The sequence below is a fragment of the Dromaius novaehollandiae genome, chromosome Z, assembly GCF_036370855.1.
Source record: "Dromaius novaehollandiae isolate bDroNov1 chromosome Z, bDroNov1.hap1, whole genome shotgun sequence".
NCBI classification, from domain to species: Eukaryota; Metazoa; Chordata; class Aves; order Casuariiformes; family Dromaiidae; genus Dromaius; species Dromaius novaehollandiae.
Window position 1 is genome coordinate 47,706,487 of NC_088132.1, and position 21,155 is coordinate 47,727,641.

Sequence of the window (21,155 nt, forward strand, 5' to 3'; positions counted from 1 at the left end):
CCCACATTGGGCCTGCTCTGTGTACAGCATCAAGAAACACAGTTACACTGTTAACTGTTCATACAGCTGCAAATGAGATATTTTTATGCAGCTTACCATTATTGTTACCACATGCAAATAGAGTAGCCTCAGTAAAGCTTAGAATGTACAATATTAAGAAGTCAGTTTTATTTGTCTGACTGTTGCTCCCCACCCCTCTCCAGCTTCTCTAGATTCCTTCAATCTAGGCTAAAGCTTAGATATGCCAACAACTTATTTGTTGATTTTTAGTTTATAAGCTAATTTTCAATGAAACTTAGGACTGGAAAGCAAATTTAGAAGACTTACCAAAATCAGTTCATTGTGAATATATTCCCTTCAAAACAGTTAGGCCATTAGAAAATGAATAATATCAGAGCCTCCAAGTGACAGTTAATATAATAAGGATATGTTGGTCTACTTATAAAAGCTTCAGTGATGATATCTACCCATCTAGTATCAGGAACTACTGTATTTAGCTTCAACATTAGAGTTCATCAAAACACATACTAGCTTAAGTACAGGCTAGTTCTTCAAACATACATCTTTACAAAGACTTGTCCATTTCAGCTAGGCATTTACAGCATCTATTTTGGCCTTTTAAATTTTTCTTTCACTTATCTTGTTGACTAATACACACATGTATTTTACATAATCATAAACCAGAACCTAGTAGAAGTTACTGTTAGAACAGTTACCATTTTCTAGCACCAGAAATATTGAGAAACAAGGTTTTACTGTATTCAAAATTAAAATGGCAAAAAATTTTCTTCTGGTATGTCTAGCCTCTTAACTTTTATACATATAAAAATCACAAACATTAAGTTAGCAGGTTCCTAGTAGAAACATGGACCAAGGCCACAACTTCTACTAGTTACAATAATAGCTGTAATTACTGCTTCAGGAGCAGAATAATCCATGATTCTAGAAAACAAAGTGGGAAAAGGACAAAAATAAATAGATTCAAAATAGAACAGAGGCCTTCCACATTCTATTCATATCAGAAAGTACCTTTGTTTTTCCAGACACTCTAAATCTATAAGAAAATAGAAATTAGCAATATCATCATAGAATGGAGACATCAAAGGCAAGTAAAGCAAAACAACCTACTTCTTTCATTATCATATCTCAAAACAGAACCAAATGAACAAAAATTCTAAAATGGGTGCATAGTAATCTTACCTTCTCCCAAATAGAAGAGTTCTTTAATTTACTTTAAATATCCTATGAAAGAATTACTACCTATAGGATCAGTCTGACTTGAAAGAAAAAGAGGGCAATAGAAGTGATAAGATTTAATTAAATCAGAAAAAAATCTTAAGGAAAAAGTAATAATGTTTAAAACTACTATTTTTTACATACAAAGGCTATTTATTGCTTGTAAGATCATTGCCATAAGCTTCTTCTTTAACTCTAGTTGCTGAACTTATTATTTTTATCCTCAGCCACATAAGTTCTTACTGTGATCAAGCAAGTCTTGAGGAATTAGTTTTTTCCCCCTAACTACCCTGGAACACAGCCTGAAATAGTCTACTGTAGTCTCTGTAGGCAATAGTTGCATATTTTTATCTTCAAAACACCAAGGGTTATCACTTAAGAGAGAAATAAAAGGCTTACTTCAATCTCAGTTTATACTTTCCCTAGCTAAACACTGAGAAGGTTAAACTAACAGGGATGCCATGCTCATAAAGCAGGCAAGATCTACACCCTACAGCTGCTTTTAGAGAGAATAATGCTTCCAATAAGCCAAGAGTAATTGCAAGGCAGACCAAAAACAGTAGGAGAAAGAGAAGCATGAGATTCTCTCAGCTGTCCTGATGGATGTTAACTTTGAAGCCTCATTATAACCATTTAAATACCAATGTTTTAATTGCTGCTTTGATCTGTTCTTCGGCAAAACATTCAGCCAATGTACTGATCCAGTGTGCCCGTTTAGATGTTCCAATCATGCACAGATACTCTGTCCGGACAAGGCAATAATTTGTAAAAGGGTTTAGTTTATTATACTCTATATCAGGTTTCTGGACAGCCTTGAATCATAATTGCCCAGTTCTCAGTTTTAGTGTTCAATTTAATTAAACCCCTGCAGTTAATTAAAGTAAATTTATGTACACACTTGTACCAGCTGAAGCTGCTTTATTTCATTTTAGCTTGCAAATAATCACTTACATTAAACCAAGGTATGTATGCACTTTGTAAGAAGTTGCATAAGTAATTTAACAGATTTATAAATAAATAATTGAAAAAAACAGTGCTTAGTTGGCCAAATTAAACCAATTTATTTAATTAGCCACTATCTCCCTTGCATGGGTGGTTTCTTCCTTTTTGCCTGTTTCCATGCTCATGTTTAACAGATCTGCCTGTGTTTAAAATATTTCCAGGAAAAGGACATTTAAACTCAACAAAAACTTGTATTTTACTGTGATATAATTATCTACACTTGAAACTATTTAGAAATAACTACTTCTGATCAGTTCTATGTGAAGACAAGACCTAAGCAAGTAGCACGTTTAAACTGATTTATAACAAAAGGGTACTATAAAAGAAGTCCACAAGCTAAACAGATAAGAAGCTTACCACTAATTTGTTCTTCCTATAAACATGAACTGAACCTTTCTTACTTTTTGAAACAGAAATGACACAATTCTAGTTTATTCATTGCCTCCTTGCTCCTACTGTCTATGCTTTAACAGATCCCATAGCAATTTCTAGAAAATCAAAGATTTTTGTCACCTTTGTTTTCTGCCAAATCTTAATCTCCCTAATCCTCAGCATTGTGCAGCTGGCTGGTTGATGGGGCCCAAGTGGGGAGGGGAGGTAAGTGAGAAGGGGTTTGGGGTGTGGTAAATAAAAGACCTCGGAGGAGGGAAAGAGAAAGCAAGAAAGATGTAGTATTTAAGTGACAGAATAATAATTGCTTTACCTATGTAAGTTGCTATTGTTTTCTCAGTAAACATTTTAAATGCAGGAGAGAGAAGGCAAAATGAAATGGAACAACAGTAGGGACACAATGTGAGTGAAAAAGAGGCAAGCTAGGCTATGCATGCTACATGTTAGCTCCACTCGGGAGGAAAAAAAAATCTTTGTTGCTGTATTATACCTAGTATGGTGGTCTTTCAGCTTTTCAGGAAATGTTGTGAAATTAATTGAAGGGTGAAAGGAGAGAAGTAGAAGTACTAGGTGGGGTGAGTGGGTCCTTTAGAAAGGAGGATAAGAGGGGAGAAATTAATACATGGTTTAGTGCCTGGTTAAATGGTAAGGATATTTGATGTGTATTTCTTGCTTCAGAAAAGGCTCCTTGATTCAGTATTTAAGGTTTCACTTCTTTAAAAAGAAAAACCTTCTTTGCCCAGAAGAGCTTCTAAATGTTAAAAATGGAGTAAGGGAAAAATGTTTTCCTTAATCTAAATATACTGTGACAAATGTGAATCACCAGTAGTCAAAATGAGATGTTAAGATAAACAACCTGAAGATCTAGACTTTACAATGGACTGTGTTAAATGCATAACTGCGCACCTAACTTGGGCACTAGACTACATCTGGTGGAATGTGTATTTTGTTTACAAGCACAAATCTGAATCAATAACAGCTGGAGGGGTGGGAGTAGGGGGCTGGTTTTGGACGGTCTTTTGTTTGTTTGTTTTAAATCAGTAGCACCTCAGGCACAAGGGATATTCTCATCCAGCTCCTGGAACCACACTTAGATAGCAGAAACCTGCAATAGAAGCACCAGTTTCGGAAGGTAGAGAAAAAAGAAAGCTTATTCCCAAAGGTGATAGCCTTTCTGTGGTAATAGGTGGACAAATAGCTGTGTCTAACTTCCTTTACAATGTTGTGTATTTCATGTATTTGTCTCTTGATAGAGACTAAAAGCTATGTGTAACAGAAATGAATATTACTTATGGTGTAAAACACTGGTAAGGTAGGAATGTCATGCATACTTTACTATGCCACCTGGGCAAGAAGCAATTGGCTAAAGATGAAACATGAACACATTGTGAGGAGAAAGAGAGCTCCGTCTCTTTCAGGAATGCAGAGAGAGACTGCCAGGTATGGTTCTGCGGCAATCTCAGATCAGTCTAAATCAAGATTACTGCTACCATCTTACTGCACAAGGATCATTGTGTGTACAAGCATTTGGTGATCTAATTCAGAAAGTTAAAGTGGCCAGAACATGACCACTTCTGGACAGGGCTAGTTCTTGGCTGGTAGGGCAAAAGAGAGGATGGGATCACAGCAGCTCTGACTCCAATTACTTTAAGCCATTGTGGAACCACACCATCAGTATGGGTTTCCAAGGCAGCTTGACCTCGAGGATGGTCAGGTTGGCAAGTTTTCAAATACCCTTAAAAAAAAAAAAAATCCTTAAATTGAAAGGGTCACTTGAGCAAGAGATTGTTGATTGTTGAGGAGGGGAGCAGGTATGTGGTATTGTGAACTCTATGGCAACCTACAGTAAGCTGAGAAACTTTACCAGAAGTATCTAGGTGAGGGAAAATGAAGATGCAAAGATTATTAAGTAAAATAGAACAAAAAATGTAAAATTCTTCCCAATTTGGAATAAGGAGTTTATCCTCAAGTCCCACTGAAACAGAGCTTTGTTCTCCTTACATCTTAAGCTTGCCTAGTACTGGCAATGATTGCAGATGAGGTTAGCAAATGTGAAGCACCTTCATTTTTTTAACACAAATGAAAGGGTCCATGCACGTACTTCCTGGGAAAACTGCTCTTAGAGACACGTTTAGAAGAGTTAGGGCCTAGAGGGTATCTCCTGGTTTACAAAGTGTGGCTAGTACTTTTAAGTGCTGTGTTCAGGAAGTAATTTCTTTTAGTGAACACAGGTTAGCATCTTTGCTACGGATAGGAAGTAGAAAGACATCTCACAGCTCTAAGTCAATCATGAAACTTTACAAACAAGCTAAGGATTTATCCTCTTGATCCTCATTGGAAAGAAGGTAGGTTAACCATATTAATTTGGATGTGGAAAAAAACAGTGTTGAAAGTCTTGGCAGAAAAGACCATTCATAGCAGGCCATAGCAGCAGATTAGGGTAAAGATTACATGTAAATACCTTCCTGGCAAAAGGGTATTTGCAGCAGGTGCAAGTATGTGTGTTAACACTTAATTAATCTAAACGGCATCATGAGTTCCTGAGCATGCTGGCAACCACGGAGCAGCTCTCCAAGGACCTTTGATATACTGGGTTGGACGTAGCAGTAAAGAGGATGGATGTGCATCTGCAAAAAGAAGCATATGCCACAACAGGTGATCTTATAACCTTGACAGGACTGCTGGTGAAGTTCCCTAGCACGCACTCCGGTTATTGATTTATGCCAGTGCTCATGCTGTTACATTTTCACAGCTATTGTTACTTTTGATAGCTAAAATAAGCTATTACAAATATATTCAATACACACAGTGTGTGTACAGTCACACCTTCTTACTGTATAGACAATCTTGCAGAATATATCCTTCTTAATGAAGCAAAGGACCTAAGCATTCAGAGGATGTCAGGAAATTGTGCACATATTTAAAACATTTGCAGATTTGCAGCCTTAACCTGAAAAGGAAACTGCAGTTGCAGCATGATCAATGATATTTAAATATAGGAATTGAGCCACAGTAACTTTAACCATAGAAAAGACAAAGTAGTAGGGGTCACAGAGGATGGAAAATTGTACTTCTCCCCTGGATTCTTTGTCTGAAGGAGTAAATATTTTTGTTAAATCCTGTATGTTTAAACCAACTTACTGGCCTCATGACAATAGTACTTGACTTTCACTCATCAACAGGATTTTATTACTGCTGCTGATGTTACCACAGATTCAAATTCAATGTGTATCAGAATGAACTAACGCACATGACTAAGCAGCAGCCTGGAAAGATCTCTGCTAGCAGGGCAAGACTATTTTCTGTATAGTACATGAATTCTTACAAAGCAGGAGGAAGGAGGGGAAATGAAGAAAAGGGAAGGATGAAAAAGACACTATATCTCTGTGAATAATTAGGAACTTAAAGAGTGGAAGTTGGATAGCAAAAATAGAGGAATTTGACTAACATCTGGCTGCTTTGTTGATGTTTAGCTTTTAGGATCGTTAATAGGGATTGAGTGCCTTCTATGGCTACACAACTGGAATTGCTGGAATTTATTTAGTTTTCTCTTTGTTTAGTTCTCCTTCCTCCTTTCTTCCCTCAACATTTCTGATATATCTCTGAACTAGACAAAGTGAAACAGTCTGTTTTGTAAGAGAGATTCTGTAAATAGAAAGGGAGGATAAATTATTGTATTTTATTTGTATGTGGGTGTGGTTGCATTTTTGAAGGCTTTACTAATTCTGTGGATGGCATTGATATCAAAAGGGTGAATTATGTAATTGGTATTAATTACATAACATATCTATTGACCTATAGGAGTTTTGTAACCAACCTTAAGGAAAACTCTGTTGTTGTCCAAGTATTCATCAACGTAATTCAAGCTACTCAGCTATAAGCCTCACCAGCCATATACCTAATACCTGACATGTTTTAGCATCCTTTTCAGCTTGGTCTCACCTCCTGCTTGATGCAGGTGATAGTTTTATTCCATAAATTCTGCGTCAGGCCTATAACTTTGAGGGGAAGAAGGCAACGGCTTTCTACTGCCTTAAAATTGGCAAATACAGTAATAAAAAGCCTTCTATCAGGGTGTGAATGACTGTATAGTAAATTTAAGTGAGGATCTGAAAACCATCAGTTAGAGCATTAATTTTTGAATGACAGCAACCTAAGGAAAACTTACTGCATCCTTGGCAAAGTATTTCAGTATTAATTACCTTAATTTAAAATGGTTATTGTCCTCCTGACATTCTTGAGTTTAAACTTGAGTCCGCTGATCTCGTGGCACCCTTGCCTATCACAATGAAGGATTCTCCCTTGAACTGACTTAGGCAAACCTAAGTGCTTCACTAGGGAACGTGGTCTAATACAGCCTTTTTGTGGACTTTGAAGCTGTTTTCTTGTCTGAACAGCTCCTGATGCTTGCTTTTTTTTTTTTTTTTTTTTTTTTACTGTAGGAGGAAAGACGTTTTTCTCTCTCCCCCCTGAGATTTTGGGGTGTTCTGCTACAGTGCTGGAGACGGGCACCAGCCCATACGCCTTGTCCAGCTGTCGCCGCTTCAGTCACGCTCCAGAGGGGAGCCGGAGCCCCCGCGCGCAGCAGCCGCTCCGCGCACCCCTTGGGGCAGCCCCGGGGGTCCCCCGCGGGGCCCCTCGGCGCAGCCATGCTCCAGCAGGCGCTCGCCCCAGGAGGGCGGCCACGGCATCGGCCATCGGCGGAGAGGCCTCCACCCAACCCACTGCGGCCCAGGTGGCGGCCCCGGCTCGCGGGGCTCTCGAAGCGTGACCCGCCTTGAGTTTCTGGCGGTCTCTGTAGCACCTCGCTGGCGCACCCGCAGCAGGACTCCCCTCCGCGGGGCTCTCCCTCCCCCGCCGGCCCGCCGCGTCCCCACGCCAGCCTCCAACGCCTCCTCTCCTGCGGAGCCGAAGAAGCCCGGGGCCAGGGCCGCGCCGGGGAAGCACGTGCCCCGCAAGCCTCCCTAGCGTGATGGGGCGCCACAAGCAGGTGAGTCGCCTCCTCCTCGCAGCCCGCAGGGCCGCGCTGCGCAGCGCCGCCGTCCTTGGCTGCTCCGGGAACAGGTAGGCTCCACCGGCAGCGTGATTTGCGTAGTGTGTTTTTTTTCCCTCCCCTTTCTAATGAACTTGAGCCACCTTGCACAAACGCCTCGCTCGCTAATCACCCTGCAGCTACTACACTGAGATGCGAGGAGGAAGAGAGGCGGGAGGAAGAACCGCCTCCAGCCGGGGATGCCTCCCCCATGGAGGCCGCCGTCCTTCCCGCAGCGCCCCCGCCGCCCCGGCCGTGCCCCGGCGCCGCTTTTAACCGCCCGGGAAGGCCGAGGAGCGCTCGCGCTCGTGACCGGTCTCGGATTTTACACAGAAAATCCCCAAACAAGTGGAAAAAGAAAAAAAAAAAAAAAAAGCAGTGGCAGAGCGGGAACGCGGCGCCGGAGCTTGGTGGCGGCGGTGCCGCTCGGGGTCATGGCGCCCGCCCGTCCGGCCTCGCGCGGGAGCCGCAGCCGGCGCGACGCCGGCCCCCTCCCCCGCTGGGCACCCGCTGCCCCCAGCCCCGCTGCGCGCCCCCCGCCCCCGCGCGGCCCTTCCCGCCGCCGCCCCCCGGCGCGGCCCCGCCCCGCTCCGCGCTCCGTCCCCGGGCGCAGCGCTGACATCACGCCCGGGGTTTCCATCCGACCGCGGAGGGGGAGGGGCGCGGAGGGGAGGGGGCTGGGCTGAGCTGAGCGGCAGCGGCGGCGGCAGCGTGATGGCGGCGGTCGGCAGGACTTGAGAAGCGGCGGCGGCGGCGGCGGCGGCGGAGCGGCGCGGCGGCCACCCGGGTGCCCGCGCGCCCCCTGCCCGGTGCGGGGCCATTGTTCGAGCGGGCGCGGGCCGCGGGCGCGCGGGGCCGCCGGGAGCCGGCGGGCGGAGCGGCGCGGCGCGGCCCAGGCCCCGCGGCGGCCGCGGGAGCAGCGCCCGAGCCCGGGCTGCGGCACGGACCTGCCCGCGGGGCGTAGCGCCGTCTGGGGCCCCGAGGAGGCCGGGCCGGGCCGGCGCACGCAGGTAGGCAGAGGCCGCCATGGCTCCGCTCCCGCTCGCCGGTCCGGAGCTGCGCGGCGGCCGCCGCTCTCGAGGGCGGGTGGGGGCGGGGGCGGCCGGCGCCGCGGAGCGGGCCGGGGGGGCGGATGCGCGGGGCGGCCCCGCGCCCGCTCCCTGTTTTCCGCGGAGGGAGGGAGGACAGGGAGGGAGGGAGCCGCGGGGCGGGCGGGCAGCCGGGGTCGAGCCGCGCTCGCTGGCTCCTGCGGGGGGAGCCCGTGACGAGCCGGCTGGGAGCGGGAGCGCGGCCCTCGCTCTCCTCCGGCCATGGGGGGCGCCGGGGGAGCCAGCGCTGAGGGCAGCGGCGGCGCCGCCGCCAGGCAGCCTCGGCCGGCAGCGGCGCCCGCGCAGGCCGCGCCGCGCCGGCTCCGGGGGCGGGCGGGAGGGAGGGGGGCAGCCGGCCCCAGCCCGGCCGCCGCGGCGGGGGGCGCAGGGGGGCGGCGGGGCGCGCGGGCCCGGCGGGAGCCCGGGCGCGGCCTCGGCGGCGGCTGGGGTGCGGGGAGCGCCGCCGCGCCGCCCCGCGGCCTGGCCGCGCCGCCCGCCCGCCCGGGCCGCGGGCCCCTTCCTGCCGCTGGCTCCGTCATCGCCTTTGTTCGCTGGCCGGAGCGGCCGGAGCCCGCGGCGGGGCCGGGCCCGCGCCAGGCCCGCGGCAGCTGCGGCCGGGCGCCGCCGGCTCTGGCGGCGCCGGGCGCGGAGCGGCGCTGCGCGGCGGCCGGTCGGCGGCGCGTTCACGCTCTCGCGGCTCCGACGCGGAGCGCGGACTTTCTGCCGGCGCGGCCGGCGCTGCGGTGGCCCGGTGTGAGGTGTCCGTGTAGCGGGTAACGAGCCTCCCGTCCGCGGGAGCTTGGCGGCTTGGTTTAGGTGAACCACGCGAATTTCTCTGAATTTCGTAGAAAGGGGACAGCCCTCCTCGCGCTCAACCCCGCTGCGTGAAGACATTACGTCCGAATCTGGAAATGCCTCTGATACACATTTTTTGTGCATGAAATACTTTCTGTTGATCAAATATTAGCAGAGCATTAACATTATTAGTTTATACCTGCGTGTCTGGAGAGGCCGTTTCTTTTTAAAACTTGGATCTGGTTGTCCTTAAGACATACCTGGTGGCATGACTTTTGCCATAGTACTAGCACAGACATACCATAAATCGTTCTTCTAACCTCAAATGCTAAAGACAGTAGCGTTTCTGAAGCTGGTCTGTGGCCTACCAAGTAGTCTGCAGCTAGTGGTTCTGCACCAATTGTCACCTGTATAGCCCCTTCAATGCAAAGTTGAAGAAAGGAGCATAAGGGGCTGTATTTTGCAACCTGACAGCAGCTGGGCAAAAAAAGCTAGACAGGTCTTTCCTTTTGTGCATTTTATATATTTTATTACATTTATTTAGTTCTCTAAGTTTTCAAAGTAGCTAATAAAAAGATCTCTTCTTTTGAGAAGAATTTGTGGGTTTTTTTAATAGATAACAGAAAAGGCTGTTTTTTTTGGACAAGAAAATGATGATAAAACAATAAAGCATGGGAAGATAGCACCAGAAGCTATTCTTCAGTAAAAAGAAAATGTCAAATGGGATAGATACCCTCTTTTAGTGTCAGTGTGACAAGCCAGCTTGTTTTCAGTGTCTTTTGGCTGCAACCATCAAATATTTCAAATTGTGTCAATGTTTTCCTTTACTGCTTTAGGTAATTTGAGAGAAATCTTGAATACCTGCAGAGAACAATTGAGCAAACACACCACCTGGAAGACGCACAGAGTACCAGGAAGTGAATTCTTGACATCCACATTGTAACCTGAGTGGACTTTTATTTATCTTTTAAACTTCTAAATATTTACAATGAATGGGCACAGTGATGAAGAAAGTGTAAGAAACAGTAGTGGAGAGTCAAGGTAAGCGCTCTGTCATTTCAGTCCTTCTCGGCTTTATATTCTCCTATGTTGTGTTTATTAGAACATTTTACACATAGAACATTTACATTTTAACTTTGTACCAAAACTTCCTGGTTAGCAAGCAGACCATAGTTAGGAGGATGAGCCATGCTTTATTACAGATGCTCAGTCTGCTTGTTACATTCAGATTGCTTTGCTTAGTAACCATAATCATGTATACACCTTAATAAAGTTTAACTAGGATTAAAACTGCATCAACATCTAACAGAATAGTAATACTATTTGAGGAAAAAATTGAAATATCAAAACCTGAAACAGATTGCATTGGAATGTTAAAATAAAACTTGTGTCCACAAAGTGCAAGGCACACCAGTCATCATATAATATGTGCTGTATAAGCCCCTAACTAGACTATCCCTAAAAAGCAGGAACAGTGGGCTGCTAATTCTAGTTTCCGATATGTAATACTTCATGAGGCTTCCTTCTTTTTTGAGCTGTTAAAGCAGTATGACTGCAAAAGTATTGACTTTGTATTTGTTTTCCAAAATGAAGTACAGTTTTCCAGCTGTTTTTTTCTAATTAAAAAAAAAATTCCAGCACTGTAATGTAATATAAAAATGAGCAGATCTTTAGATGCTGGTGTTCTGGAGTATCTCCTTGGTTGGAAGAGCCTCATTAAAACTTTTCTGCCGCAAGATGAGGGTAATGAAATTACAGGGAAATTATAGCAAAATTGTAAAATTGGAATTGTAGTGAAATTGTGAAAATTCTTATTCTAGAAGATTGTTAAGTTCAACAAGTCTTTACTACACTAGGAAGTTCATATTTTTAAAACTAGGAATATGATGAATGCTTCAGATTTAAGAAGTCAAGGCAGTCTTGCAAACGAAAGAAGCACTTTTAGACAAAATTCTAAGAGGTGGTTGTGATCGTGCTGTCAGTCTGCCCATCTTTCACTCTTCCCCGTTTTTGATCACAGCCTGTTGAACCTGTTAGTTGATTCCAGTCAGAGGTCATAAAGAAAACTGAGTTCTGAGACTCTATGAAAACAGCAGGTTGGGTAGAGGAGAGAATCTAAATTATTGCCCCAAGTGAGGAGATGCAATAAAAACATATTGGCCAGCTGATCATGTAGCATAGTGAATGACAGGGTGGGAAGAAGGGGAAGAGAGAAGTGTTTAGGTGTCGTTAGGTGCAAATCACTAGGAAATCTGTGAGCAGTAAGACCAAAGAAACTTTAACAACCTTTGTGTATTTTTATGTCAAGCTTCCTGTTATAACTAGAAATATCCTAGAAAGTCAGTAAACTTTGAATCTTGTGAATAATTTGGAAGTTCTAGTACATAATAATTTTTGAAGACTTCTGCTTCCAGTAAAGATGGTAGTTGTCTAGTTAGCAGATCTGGGATTTCTTCCAGTAAGTGGCAAATATTCCTGGCTACTCATAAAAACCAAACAAAACAAGCCTTGTCAGTTGGGCAGAGGAGCATGAACGAAATAAAATAATATAAACAAGGCTAGTTTTCTGAACTTTTTGAGAGTTATAAATCAGACCTTCTACTAGCGTTAACTTGTCAGGGACAACTCTGATGACTTTGCATTTAGGATTTTTTTTTTTTTTAACTGCTAGAATAAAGTCACCTAGTTGAAGATAAGGTAGGAAAAATACTTTGTATTGCCCTATGACTGCTCCTAGATGCTGGTATATCAAAGTTATTTAAACGTTAAAGACTAAAAGACTGTAAGACTAGAACAGCTAAACATCAAAAGTTTCCCAGGGGCTTCATTAAAAGTAAGTATCAGGAAGATGCTAAGTACTTAAAGCTTGATAGTTGACGGTGAAGTGTGACTTTGTTCTGCATCTTCAATGTGCTGCTGAGCACATCTTAAACTTTTTAAAAAGTTTCAAAAAGTTTAGAACTGTTTTCCCTGAACTTGTATCAACCATCAGCCTCGCAATCAGATTAACAGACAGGTCTTGGAAAGTCTATTTGCATGTTTGCCATTTGCTATCAGGAAGCTCTACTTTGTAAAGGAAAGAGGAAAGCTTTCATTTTAAAGAATTGAGCCCTTTCTGTTTAGCCAGTCCCATTATTAAAATAACTGAGGAGTTTGCTTAAGGTGTACCTGAGTATGACTTGCCTGTTTAGGCTTTGGGGGGGAGTGTTTGGGGTTGGTTTGTTTTTTGTTGTTGTTTTGGGGGTTTTTTGCCTCAAGTTCTCTAGGAGTCAAAATTATTTTCACTAGGACAGGAATTCACTAATCCAGCTGTGACTGCAGGCAGATACTTAACCGTAACTGGGGAAGTGAAACTGCATTTAGCCTTCAAATGGTCTGGAAATGTGAACTCTATAGAATGGAAATAGAAATCAGTAACAAAATAGTTACTATTGATAGCTAAGTATCATTACAAGGCTTTAGTGATCCTGTTCCATTCAGAATGGGGGAAGCAAAACAAGTTGAGAAAGCAATTGAGAGTTGCTGCTGGGAAGAAAGTGTAGAGATTAGACTTTTCAAAAATAGAGAGGAAAGGCCCAGAGATGAAGGTGGATACAGCAACAAATCGAAGTAGCAGCCTTGGTGATAACTGCAACAAATCTTTGAAAAGCATGTCACGTTACAAATGCGAGACTTTACAAATATAGTAAGGCCATTTTTCCCACTTTGATGTCTGTGTAAACCTCCATGGCTGTCGCTGTGGGGTGATAGTCCTGATCACAATTAAATACAGCCTGATCTAGGGGAACCACCACCATTACTTTGGAAAGTTAAGAGCTGCTGCAGATCAGGGCAGGATTTACAAAAATACACAGCCTCATCAGTGCTTTATATTGTTGTGAAGAAACTCTTACTGTGGTTTGCAGAAGTTGTGGAAGGTCTGTAGGTTGGAAGTGAAAGGAATCATCCATCTCAGTAATAGGGGGGCTGGAGAAGGAACTGATTAGAAGCCTTAGATTTCATACACTGACCAGCACTGTAGTAAAGTGTTGTAGCTGGTCTTTACTCCCTGTGACTGTGAACAGGATGCCTATCTGAAGCATGTGGGAAAGAAATGTCATGCTCCTGTACTCCTTTCCACTGTTGAGTCTATTCACCTGGCTGATGGATGACTGGAAAAATTTCCCTTGATGCAGGTGTTATGCCTGAACTTCTATTTCGCCACAAGTGGAAAAATGCACCTCTTCTACTTTCACCATTGAATAACTTCTTGTCGCACAGTTTGGATTTTCCTTGGCTACGTTAGCAACCTCTGAAGCTATAAATCTGTGCTAATGCCAAACGTGATGAAGGTTGTAGACTGACATAAATGCTGTCATCTAATCTTGCTGCTTGATGTTCCAATTGCTGTGTAATAATCACAGTGGATTGTACTGTCCAGCCTTTTATTTACTTCTAATCACTGTCCTGGAATATTTTCAGTAGCTTTAGGTAAAATATCACAGGTACTGTTTATCTGGATAGCAAATAAGTGACAGCACATAAATGTTATAGCAAAGCTCTGAGAAGCTGACTCCTATTAATAGTTAGGCAAAGCATTTTTGTGTAGTGTTCTTGAATACCTTTTGTTCCAAACTTAAATAGGAGTAAAATACATAACAGTTAGCTAGTAATAAGAAAGCTTAATGAGCAAGGAAAGGCAGTTATACCTGAACTGCACGAGCTCCAGGTAGAACAGGGAATGCAGAAGCGAAACACTGGTGGAGCTGAATAGAAATCTGTTTTTCCACCTCTGTACTCTTTCTATGTTTCCTGTAGAACAAGACATGGAGCGCTTAAGCAGACCTCCCTTCTTTGTAGGTAGAAAGGGCTGTGCTCAGTATAGCTTGTCTGGAAAGGTGCATTGTGCTCCCCTTTTCCAGTAACCAGAAAGTGGTTTCTTGTACCAAAAACCCTGATTTTGTGTATTCTTCGTGTATTCTATTGTCTTGTGTATTCTTTACACACTTGGAAGCTGATGTTAATGAAAGAATGTAATTTCTGTGAATTTTAATTCACTTTTATTTAATAGTCTGTGGACCATAAAAGATGGTTAAATAAAGCCAGTTATTTGTCAGCAGGCTTGAATTTGCTGTATAAAGTCATACCTTCTATGGAAGATTAAAAAGAGATTTCTTGATAGTAATCTAGAGTAGTAGCTTTCAAATTGTAAGTGGGAGTTAAAACAAAGATTCCCCAACCATACTTGCAAAAGTGTTCCTATCTACTGGTTTCTTTTCGGTAGACAGTTCATAGGTAATATTCATGAAAGTGTGTTTGTAGAGAGAGGCACAGAGGCAAGGAGAGAGAGAGAGTGAAGAAGAAAATACAGAACTATACATATGTTAGCACAGAAGATTTCTGAAATCCATAAAAATGCTTGAATGGTAGAGGAAACTGTGGATAGAACTTCATGTGAACAGCCAGTGGATGAAGCAAGCTCTTTTGCTTCTGTCAGCAGTAATCTTTTCAGTGGTTAATAAGTTGCCAATTTTATGAAGGTTGAGGTGTTACAGAAATAAGCATACTAAAGTTTGATGCACTGTCTTGTTCTAAATTAAAAGTATCTTTTTGCTTTATCATAGAGAGTTTGGACAGAACATGCATCAAAAACAAAGTATTTTGGGCTAGTACGTTGGCCTTACCTATTTAAAAAAGAAGAAATTCTCAATTCACAATACAGCTTTCACTGCGCGTATGGCTTCTAGTTTGGTTATAGGAGGCCTGCTGAGTTTATCCAGATCCCAGTCTTTGTCTGGTCTAGCTGAGCTGGCAGATATTTGTTTCACAGGATTTGGACTCTATTCCACTCTTCTGAGAGTCTCAAATTTTTAGCTAATGCTGGCTTTTCACATTCCCTAAGACAGGGTAAAGTTTTAAGAGTTAAGATACTGCAATAGAACTAGCATATACACTAAATCTAGCCAGATACAGTCCCTCAATTGTGGTGTTTTTTGTTGTTTTGGGGGGCTTTTTTTTTTTTTTTTGATTAAACTCTATCTAATACTTTTGTTTGCTGGTGATCTAGAAGGAAATTCTGATAAAGACGTAGTTGTGTTGCCGCTGGAACCAGCTGCGCACCTAACTGTGGTCACATTGCACAGGAGTAGTAGACCCCTCAGGAGCCACTGATACCTCCTGCCCTTGAGATATTCCCAAACCTCCTTTGCCCTCTAAAATATGTGACTTGTGGCTCTCAAAGTCTTTTACAATGTAGTTCATAGGGTTGTGAAAGTTAGATGATCAGTGCAATTTTGATATATTTGCTTTGGGGAAAGTTTATAGTACTCACAGCAGATAATAGTCTACAGTCCTGGAAATACAATGTATCCATTATTGTCCTTCTAGTTGCCAGCCTGTGTCAAGAAAATGGAATTGAGTTTATGCTTTGTAATAGCTGAGGACAGGAAATAACACTTCTTGATAGCCTGAACTTTATAGTCTTTGCCCCCTTTGCTTTATACCTGCGGTGACAAATAGAATAACTCCTTTTTACACATCTAATCAGATTAAGTAGTTCGGATTGCTTTAAAAACAAAGCGAAACCAAGAAACACTTCCATTTGCCTAAAGAAAGCTACCTGTGAACTTGCAGTTTTAAGAGCTTGGCATTTGTTGCTTCTATTTATTCTGAAAGGAGCTCTTCTTATTTAAATGCATCCCTTCCTTGGACATATGATTTATTAAAATAGCAGTTCACTGTCATGTCAGATGCTTTTCAAAGACCCTGCAGGCTCTTTTTGTGTGTGTGTGTGGGGGGGGGGAATTGAACTTTTGCTCAAATTGATACTTGTTTCCTGCCATTTTTAAAATGGAAGATTCTTAAGGCAGCTTAACATAATGCATGCACTCTAAATCAGCAAAGATAAATTGTCCACTCTGTCCTTTATCATCCTAGACCTTATACAGGAGTCTAAATGCTTTAGCAGTGCTCTTGCAGCATAGCTTGTGTAGCTTTCCATCTTGGAGTTTCTCTGCCCGATGCCTTCTGTAAATTAGGTGACTGTTCCTCATTGCGTTTTCCTATCAGGGAGACCTTGCTTTGAGAGGTAAGTTAGCAAAGCTAAACCAAAGACTGTTGAAAAGAACTAGCGACTCTGTGACAGAGTACTGGCTTTTAATCTGATTCACTATCAGTGATGTTTTTCTTTAAGTATATCTTCTGTCATCTCCCCAAAGCATACTCTGATTTTATTCTACAGGTATTTATTGGGGTTTGAAATATAAACATGTATAAACAAACTCAAAAATTACTTCTTTCAGTACTTTCATCAAACTATCTTGCTTTTCTTGAAAAAGAGTTTGAAAATACATACTGTATTCAGGGATCTCTCTTGAATTGCTCTTAAATACATTGAGAGTACCCAAAAGCGGTGTTTATAAAATGCGGTACAGACAAACTTCTTAGCTGTGTCATGCTTTCATACCAAATCAGATTTGACGTACGCCACTGTACAAATGCAGTTACTTGGTTCAAGGACAAGGAGTGAGAGAGGCTTCTTTACTAAACATCCTGGAAGATGCTCTCTATTGCCTTTACTTTGATTTGCCAACATACATGAAACTATTTTTCATGCAGAAGTCCCATTCTGAGAACATGCTATTCATTCTTAGTATGCACTGCTGTGCCCCCACTACTGGAAGTTAGCATTGTCAGCTAACTTCATCGTCATTGCAGTGGTCTGTTTGCATGGTAGAGAAATAGTCTTGCTCCAACAGGACTGAAGATGTCATCATACTGCTTTATCCATCACTCTCACTTTTTATCTATAGTCCTGTGGTGCTACTGTAGCTGTTTTGTGCTGTCTGATGCATTCCTGTCTTTGTTTAGGTTCTTTTTCAGTTGAACAAAGTACAGTGTATGTATTGAATGGTTTGTCATTCAAGAATACTTTTTATCAAATAATGCTGGTTTAATTTTACTGATCTTTTTCGTATGTAAATTTTTTTTGGAGCACGGGAAGTAGGCTAATATGATATATTTTCAAAAGAGGGTCTTATAAAAGCAGGAATTCTGTTTCGAGTAACCGTATGAAGTACCTAAAAGATCATGGATGCTCCTTGACAGGTAATGTTAGCAAATGCTGAATATTATCTTTCTGTATACTTCATGTTAACAGCATCTCTGTTCTATAGCTTAACTTGTGTCCTGTTGTTTTCCATCTAGAGTTCCTAGTCTTGATAGTGTTTATAATTTATGCTGATATTTGGTCTTTTCTTGGAAGCCCTCAGTGAAGAAGGGAGGGGGAAAAAAGCCAATCAGATCACAGGATAGAGATGGTTGGAAGAGGGCAGCAGTGCAGGACCAGAGGAAAGGGAAGGCATAATGTGACAAGGTGGGATTGGGTAAATTAATAAACACAGGTGAATAGTTAACTAAGAATGAAGTCTTATACACTGTCTCTTTCTCTGTTCATATGTAAGGTATGTATAGCTATTCTACTAGAAAAGTTGAAGAAGACAGTAGGATCCTGCCTTGGATTGTCCTGTGGAGAACCGGTCTCTGGACTAGATTCAGAAAGGGTGAAGGAAGGACAGGGATGTTCCAATTTAGGCAAGGTGCCTGAAGAAAGTGAAGTTTCCCTCCTACCTCCCAGTTTCAAGCAGGCTTTTTTGGAAGAAGAAGGAAAGAGGATATGGGTGCACAGGCTGGTTGTGTTGTACCCAAACCCTCTTTCTTGCAATACCCCAGGTGTCCACAACAGGAAGAGTATCATGTCCTCTTTCACTTTCTGCTGAACTGTTTCAAATAAGTGTCTAAATCAAGGGCACTGACCCACAACTGTACATGAAGAGAAGGAAGCAAGAAATAAAGCTCTTTGCCTGTCCTGTTATGTAAGAGGAAATGTGAAGAACAGAGGATTATGACTGCTGTTCCTGAGATGATATTTAAGTAACAGCATTAGGCAGCAGGTAGCAGAGGCAATCCTGATAGTATTCTGAGTCCTTGTTTGAAGGAATATTTCAGTTTATTGTGTTCCTTGCATCTTAGCACTAGGGATATGATACCAGAATCTCAGTAATTAGTAGTGCCAGTTCAGGTGACTAATCTTGTAGAGGTCAGTGGTGCTGCTTGCACCAGAGTGCATTCATCACATTCATGGGCATTGCTCACTGTGAGAAGAGTTATGCAAATTATGGACCCTAGGTGGACAACATCAGATAGTTTTTAAAGCTCTTTAGAGGAGGCATTGCTTGTATACTGTGCCACAAAAAATGCAGGGAAAATGGAGAAGCCCATAGGCAAAGGAGGAAAACAGAAAGTGACAAGAATGTTAATAGCTGTGAGGCAGTCATATTTTCCTCTCTGAGTTTATATTTTAACATCTTTATTATAGAACTTAGATTCTCCTTCTTTTAATGCAAGTATACTGTCTTGCTATCATGCAGGATTTTTTGTTGTTTTTTTTATTTGGAATATTTTAAAAGTCAAATTGATATAGTATGAAATGCTCTCACTTGTAGTTTGGTTAGCAATGATGGCTTGTGACAATTATTACTAGAAAACATGCACTGTTTTCTTCTCGGATTGTATCTCCTTTTCCATTTCAAGAAAAATTAAACCACTTCTGACATGCCACCGATACAAGTATTTAGAGTGAGAGTTCACTTGTCTTTCAAGTTCTCAAAAGCATGTAAACTTTCCTGAAGCTGGTCATGATTGTTTTGCCCTGTAGTAGCTGCCTGTTACAGTATTCATTTCAGCAGACCAAGAAAATGTCATCTGGGCTGCTAGAAATCTGTATGAAGCTTCTGTATCCTATGTCTTCTCCTATGAATTTCAAAAACTCTATTAGATTTTAAAAATGCTGGCAAACGAGCTTTCTGAACTTACAGTGATGCTGGTAGGTGCTGCATTGCAATAAGTGTTCTGCACAGTGTTATTCTCTTTCTTGGTCACGTCAGCAATGCTCTGTGGAGACAGAGCGAAAGGCATTTGACTGTATAGAATTTTAAGCAGTTGGAAAAACACCTGCAGTCTCTCATGATGCAATGTGCAATTCATGTACTAAAATCAAAAGCAATAAAAAAAAATTTCATTTGAAACCTAGTTAATTTTTCTAATTCTGTATTGGTTTGCACCATGTTATGCTTTGGTTTCAGGATAGCAGTCTTAAACACTGCCCTGTTCGCTCCTGTTTGCTTGCTCCATTGCTTCGTGGATGTTGCGCGTTGGTAGGATGTTTTTACAAGCTGAATCTGTTGCCTTTACAGACTGTACTGACCACTGAGGGAGTGCTGTGCTTGGGGAAGGTTGGAGAGGGCAGCAATAGCAATGTCAGAATAAGTTACCCTTATGGAATATCGTTCAACATCAGACGAAATGTATTGTTTGAGGACTAAGATTAGGTTTTAAAGGTGCTTGGCTTCAGCTGTGAACGCTCATATTGCTGCTTATGCTGTCTTTCAACTTCTGTGAAAATTGCTGAAATTCAGAGCAAATGTAGCAACATTTAAAGTGAAGTTTTGAAGATCCTTTTTCCTTTCCCCTTTATTTGCAAGGAGATGACTTTTACCCCTTACTGTGCCCGTAGTTTTGTGTTCGCAGTAAAATGTGTATTGGGTGTGGGAGGGTATCTATTTTTCTTCCAGGCATAAGCATCCTTAGCTAAAATACTGTAGCTGAAAGATTGGCTTCTTGGAGGATGATCAAGCAAGCCTTTGGTTTAATCCTGGCATTCTTCATATTACTTAGCAGAAGTATGAAGATATAGGCAGCTGCAACCTTTAGGCTGCCTTTTTCACCAGGAAGGTTGGCTTTCGGATAGGTTTCTCGGTTGAGTCCTGAGGCAGGGTGAATCTTGGCCCTGCTCAAGTGATGCTGAGTGGCAATGGTTCCTGGTTAAATTTTGGGGAGGTCAGCACTGCACAAGTGAAACGAACACAAAAGCCAAGTACAGATATATCCTAGTGATTTTGTATCTGCAAAGGCAAGTTCTAGAAAGGGATGGTGAATTGACATGGTAGAGCAAGTTGCTAATAGCTATGTTGAACAGAAGTTGTAATTAGAAACTATTACTACAATAGTTTTTCAGTAAGATGGAGTTTTCCATACCTGAGTTTTTCATTATGGGTGCTGCTTAAGAGATATGGCTAGAATGCCGCAGACACACTTTCCTTTTTGATTTTGCTGAGGGGAAAAGTCATTTTTTTTATTCTTCTCTCTAGATAACTTTTCTTCCTTTGGTCCAGACAAATTTTTGCATATTCTGGTGCCTTTCTTAGTTTTAGAAAGTTCTGTGTTCTTACTTTATTGTCACTGCTTTCTTAAAAGTATTATTTCAAAAATAAATAAGGCGTTGCTTCATCTCAGAAGTTGATGATGCAGGTTAGTAGTCTAGCCTGATGTGGGTCTAAAACTGTTTCTTATGAGACGTTAACAAAAACAAAAAAAATGTTAGTGATCAAGTTTGTCTGTCTGTCATGTAAGTAGTTACCTTCAAAGATAATTAATAAATACGTCATTTGCTAAAAATTTGCTTCAGCTTCTGTTTGGATAGGTAGTCCTGTTAGGCAATAGACTTTTTTTGTGGTATTGATGCAAAGAGGTTTTCTTACAACTGCTTGCATCTCCGCATAGCTTGGTTAGGGTAT

General features: G+C 42.4%; 1 protein-coding gene across 4 annotated transcripts in view; it reads left to right on the plus strand.

The window, feature by feature from the left end:
* The first annotated feature begins 8,305 nt into the window (after positions 1-8,305).
* Positions 8,306-21,155, plus strand: part of LOC135323429 (chromodomain-helicase-DNA-binding protein 1) — a 51,757-nt gene continuing 38,907 nt past the window's right edge. For 3 of the 4 annotated variants that reach the window (XM_064502385.1, XM_064502388.1, XM_064502387.1), the window contains exons 1-2: positions 8,518-8,670; positions 10,380-10,584. In XM_064502385.1, the coding sequence (XP_064358455.1) occupies positions 10,532-10,584 (53 nt within the window). In that variant the 5' untranslated portion in view covers positions 8,518-8,670; positions 10,380-10,531. Of the gene's footprint in view, positions 8,470-8,517; positions 8,671-10,379; positions 10,585-21,155 lie in introns of those variants that run through there. The other variant, XM_064502386.1, reaches the window with a different exon arrangement.